The sequence below is a fragment of the Alligator sinensis genome, unplaced genomic scaffold (assembly GCF_000455745.1).
Source record: "Alligator sinensis unplaced genomic scaffold, ASM45574v1 scaffold473_1, whole genome shotgun sequence".
NCBI classification, from domain to species: Eukaryota; Metazoa; Chordata; order Crocodylia; family Alligatoridae; genus Alligator; species Alligator sinensis.
The window spans coordinates 422,983-429,066 of NW_005843025.1; the positions used below are offsets into that span (position 1 = coordinate 422,983).

The 6,084-nt window shown below is 40.5% G+C and overlaps 1 protein-coding gene across 1 annotated transcript in view; it reads right to left on the reverse strand.

The window, feature by feature from the left end:
• Nucleotides 1–6,084, reverse strand: part of LOC102379804 (sodium leak channel non-selective protein-like) — a 74,714-nt gene that overhangs the window by 49,242 nt on the left and 19,388 nt on the right. Inside the window, 3 exon segments of the mRNA XM_025193201.1 lie at nt 1,792–1,923; nt 2,025–2,145; nt 2,522–2,578. Coding sequence (XP_025048986.1) covers nt 1,792–1,923; nt 2,025–2,145; nt 2,522–2,578 — 310 coding nt within the window.

Here is a 6,084-nt window from a genome sequence, read left to right on the forward strand (position 1 = left end):
CTCAGGTTGACCAGCAATTTCATTCCAGAGCTGACAAATTTTTATCTATGAAAGTTTTGTTGAAAAATTCCCTCTCTATTTTCAACCATATTACATATGTGAGTAGTCTGTGTCCTGGACATCTATTATCATACCAGTGGACGATATTGTAAACCATCATTAAGCAATGTACTTATCAGCTGGACTCTCAAACAACCTATACTAAATGATTATTTTTTTAAACCTCTATTAATAATTTCTTGGCCTTTTTTGAAGTATTGATAAATGCGGCTGCAGTATGAACTGTAGGCTAGTTGAGGAATTTGCTCAGCTGGATCTACCCAAAGAATGTAAGATCAGGCTGCTGACTATCAATTTGATTAAAAGCACAATGCTTTTTGTTTTGTTTTTCACAAATAACAACAAACAATCACTGCAACCAAGCAAATAGTGTAGCAGATGCTTTGGAATGTCTCTCATTTCCTTTCATTATACTGGGTATGTTAAAAGTATAGACACAACACAGAATTTTTTTTACAAATAACAGCAACAAAAGAAGAAGATTCAGAATGATTTGGGGACATGAATATATTTCCTGACTATAGATATAAGTGGGCATTTATTTTTTTTTTGGTAAAACTAGACACCCTCAGTACAAACTGTTCATGGCAAATTATAGGCGGAACATCTGTGATGGATCAGCTTCTAAAAGATTTAATCAAACATATCAACCTTATTTTACTTGGCGATTGAGACTCCACAAATTTCATACAGGCTAGGAGCAGATGTTGCATTTGTCTTGGGACAAGATTTGCCTATGTTTGTCCCAGAAAAGAAATTTTCTAGGATGGTACACACACCATCCTTCCAATCAGGGTTTAGTGAGTAGCTGAATGCACTGCTGCATTTCTGCCATTAATTCAGGCACACTTCATGATGTTCCAGGACAAACTGTTAACATTTCTTATCTTGTGAACCTTCCTAGAGTTTGTCTTGGGAGAATGGACATGGATGTCTGAATTATTACTCCCTATCCCAGGATAAAATGTTTTTTTTCCAGGGACAAATGCAATGTCTGTTTGTAGCTGCAGTATGTAACATTTATTATTGCTGTGTTGTTACAGTGCTTTACAAAACAAAAAAATGAACAAATAAAAAACAGAGACAAGGAATAGCGTTCCTTCTCTTACATATAATGGAAATGCAGAAAGTTTCACTAAAGGCAGAGACCAGGTAACTAAGAGCACCATTCCCAGGACAGAATTAATAGGGGAATGTGATGTTTTGTTTTTTTGGTTCATGAATCCAAAGGATAGCCCGGGTCTGATTCAACTTTAACATCCATCAGGTGATAAGAATCCCAGGAATGTCCTACACAGATGGAAAATTGGATGAAGGAAGGGACAAGGAACAAATGCCAGCTACAAAAAATGAAAGAAGCAGTGTTAAAGATAAGGATCTACTGCTGAAAAGGAATGAGGTCTAATATATAAAATAAATAGATGAACCCAGAAAAATCACTACACAATGCAAAACCTACCTTAGTATATGCATTTATCATAGTCTGGCATGCAAATGAATATGTAGATGTTTAGTACATATTTGCACTTGCAGTTGGTAAATTTGAATGTGAATTAGTAGTAACTGTGTGTACAGATACACTCATGGATTGAATTTAGGTTCTAGCCCTTATATATATATAAAAAAATCGGTCCCTGCTATTTAATAGGTACATAAACAGAGAAAATGAAATTAGGAATGTTACAGAAAACTTCTTTAAATATAAAAAACCCTTTAAATATAAAAACTTACAAGATATATAAATATGTCCATAACTCCTCCAAAGTCCCTTATGACAGCTGTTGGAGTAAAAAACAAGCCATCTGCCATAATTTTCAGATTAAGCTCGATGCTCATGAATATTACAAAGACATATTCAGCAATCTGAAAATCAAAGCAGAGTTGAATCATAATTTGGTAATAATCAGTAGAGAAAAATAAGATGGTTGTCCTTTATAAAATGTGAGTTGAAACAGTAATGATACCTGAAGTGTTGGAGCATGCATGACTCTTCTAAAGGGGGATTCAAACATCATAGAAATGCAGGAACATATAGTGACAATGATCATAACCCAGTCCAGGTAAGTAACCAACCCCAGCAAATCACTGTAAAAAAATATAAATACACGTGCATTATATATATATCTAAACACACAGACAGAAAAACAATAATTAAAGAAACACCAGCAAGAATATCAACATTCTATTGAGGATACAATATATCTAACATGTTTCCTATGAAAAATTATTTAACATTAGGAGGAATTTGAAAGGCACCACAGTATCAGAAATTCAAAGCAAAACAGAAGGAATAGCATTCCCTCTTGTCCCCAAAACAACTCCCAGAACAACAACAAAATAAGAACCCCAAGAAACAAATGACTGCCCAAAAGACATATACACAATGAAACTTTAGGCTGCAAAATTTAAGAGAGATATATAAAATTTAATTAAATAAATAAAGTTATTTAATAGCACTTACTAAAGTTGATGGTATTTGGTATTTTTCACAGCTCCAGTGACAGGATCTGTTTTAGAACTATAAAAGAAAAAAAATAGACTTCTAGAATTGAGCAATTTAAACTACATTTTAGTGGCAGGTATTATAATTATGCTGTGCACAGATCACCAGAAAGCAATTTACAGTCTTTTTTGGTGTCAGGAATATGTTTCATATTTTATAATGGTTTAAGGTTCAAATACAATTATATTTTTTAAAAGACTGATTAAGTTTTACTTATCCAATTAAAGCATTAGATGATGTTAGGCCATATAACCAAGCAACACTGTTATCAGTACTTTAGGTTGTTAAATAGATCTAAGCAAGATTGCAATGTCAGTTTTTAAAAGTTTTTAAGCCTGGTCATGATGATAAGTTTACCATGACCAGGTAATGAGACTCGAGCATATTATGAGGGCAGACTGTCATACTTTGGGCAGATTGCCTTCTGACCAAGAAACAAGGTAGCTGCACTGCGCAGTGCATTGGGCAAGCTAATTAGCCTGAGGTAAGGCTACTTGGCCTGCCTGCTAATTAGCCTAATTGAATAGAAGCTGTTTCACTGCTTCTGGTTTACAAGGTAGCTCACATGGAGCAGTACTGCATGTAGGTGAGCACTGGAGCCAGGTGAGATAAGTGTACATACAGTCTAGACTCTCCTAGTCTACAACCTAATCCCCCCCCCCACTATAGTTTAAGTTAGTGTATAAAGCTTTCTTAGAATCTTATTACAAGTTACATACTGAGCTGCTCAAATGTTGACCGGTGTTAGTGCTAGCTTGAGTTTGGAGCAGCCACACTTTGAGGCTAAAACCTTTGACTGTCCCATACCTGCACAGCCATGACTTGCCACTAGAGGGCTGGCAAGCAGGGGCCTGACTAGGAGCTACAGCTCTGAGTTGGTACTACAGGGATGGTGAGCCAGGATGAGCTTCTATCCCTGCTCTAGACATAAAGAGGAAGTAAATTAAAGAAAGTCTCATGTTTTAATAAATTGGAATTTAGAATTGGGTTGTGGGGGATGCTGGTTGTGCTTCCTGGGGTGGTTTGGAGGTTGGAAGGGTGAGGGAACGTGCTTCTGGGGGAGCTACTGCCCTTGCCCTAGGAAGGAAGCCCCAGCTCATGGGGACCTCATCTGGCCCCTGTTGTTCCTCCCCCATCCCTTCTAAACCCCACTCCTGGACCCATCTGTGCCATGTGACCTGGCTAGCTAGCATGCGATTTGCAGGTGGTTTGCATGGGATTGCACTCCTGATGGGGAAAAGGTCACCCTCTGAGGATGAGAGAGGGCACTGGCTTGGTGCTAGAACCATCCCTTGGGCAGTAGAGTTCAGGGGATAGAAAGTTTGTCCACACAGGAGGTGGGAGAGGGGATATTGCATCCTGGGATGCTGGAGGACTGCAACTTGGGGAGTGGCCACACATTAATGGACCATGAGCTGGGTAACACAGATCAGAGGTAAACCTGGCCTGGAGTGGTGTAACTAAAATGTGCTTACAATTAGTTTCAGGTGTTAGTATGTGGACAATTCAGGGGTTAAAAGCTCCAGGAGCTACCTAAAATAAATGTGTAACAAGGCCCTTAGTTGACAGCTTAATTTTCTCAGCTCTGGTTTTCTGAGAGAAACAGACCATGTGCCACAGCATTTGATACTTCGAAGTTTTTCACTAGACATCCTTTCCTCTCACATCTGAATTACCTGGCCCATACCCTCAACTGGCATAAATTGGCATCACTCCACCCAATATCTTTTATTATTTATTCAGTAATTTTTCATTCAAATTCCTAAATATTCCCCCTCTAATTTCTCCTATTGAAGTTGTTACACTTTCTGTAAATACTTAAATAGCCACTGGACCAGAGAGAGAGAGAAAGAGCTAGGGTGATTTTGTAGTATTTTTATTAGAACACACATCTGGGATATGCAGTTCAAGTCCATGTTCCAGTGAGTATTCAACACATTTATCTAAAAGGAACAGTTTCAACGGGAGAGACTAAGAAAATCCCACACCAGTATGCCTGAGAGCCAAGTGGTTAAATCACTCTTAGGGGAGGTGGGATATCTGGGTTCAAAACCTAGCTCCAAATCACATATAAGAGGTGTTTGAAACTCAGTCTTCGACATTCTCAAGTGGATGGTCTGCCTGTTGACATGGGAAGTTGCTATCACCACTTAGTTTTACATGACAAAAAAGACTGAGCTAGTTTAGGCTTAGCATCCAGAAGAAATTTCATAGTTGAAAATCCAAAGCAGAAGGAGGCATCTCTTTCCACTTGAGAGTTTGGTGCCTGAACTTTTTGAGTGAGGGGCTCAGTCCCACACTCCCCTCCTATTTACTTATTTAGATGACTTCTCACTTAGCATGCTGGTTTTCCTGGGTACCATTCTTAGGCACATAACTCTTGCATATATAGTGCATACTTATGCCACTCTGAACAACTCAGTCACGAAGGTGTCATCCTGCTTCCTGCCTGATTTCAGATTAACATGGCTAATAACCTCTTTCTATGCATAGTGTAGGAAGCTTAGGGGCCTAATGCTGTGTTAGGGATTCCATTAGATGTCAGGACACCTAAGAGCCAAGCATTACAAAGCTGAGCCTATGGTTGTGGACATATATCACCTTGAATTATTTTAAAAGGAGACTTGCCACTTGGAAGGATGCATCAGCTATTTGACTGTAAAAATTATATCTGTCTGCATCTGTAGGGCATGTCCACACGAGTGTGCAAGTGCCTCTTGCTGTGCCTCAAACCCCTTTGAGGCGGGGCAACAGGCATGTGCAGGAACAAAAAAATGTTCCCCGCGCTGCAAGATTGTCTAATATCCTCCTGCCCCTCCGCTGTCCTGTGCTGCCTGGGGGGCTCTGCCAGGAGGCCTTGGAGCCCCCCTACTCCTGCGTCTAAGGTAAGCAGAGGCTTTTTTTCCCATTTTTTTTCTGTTCTTTTTCTGGGGGTTTTTTAAGTGATGGTGCCTGGGTTTGTGGGGGTGGCCTTGGGGGCCTGGGGGTGCAAGTTGCGGGGTGGGACTGGGTGGGACACCCATCAGGGGGTCTGGGGGATCAGGGGGTGGGGCTGGGTGGGGCAGCAACTGAGGGGCTGGGGTGGGGCATGTGGTCCTTCGGGGGGGGGTAGCCCCTGTGGGGGCCACTTGCCGTAGCCCTTGTATGGGGGACGAACTCCTTGTGTGGGGGCCACCACCCTGTAGGAGGGCTGCAAAATATGTAGTCATGAATTCGTGAAACCTGTATTTAGAGTTCACATTATTATGATAAAAGACTTGCTTTAACACTGCAGATATATCAATAAAACATTGTCCAACTGATCGCTGTCTCTTTCTCACTCTCTCTCTCTCTATAGTGGTCTTTTATTTTACTTGTGGAGGAACATGGATTTGGGGGTATTTTACAGAGTGACTTTGGGATTTTTTTATCAGGGGTATTTCAGTTTTCCAATAGGGAACACCAGAATTCCTGCTAGGGAGGCCAGTGGCAGGACCCTGCCTCCTCAGAGCTGGCACCTTGGACCCATCTGGCTGTGGCTG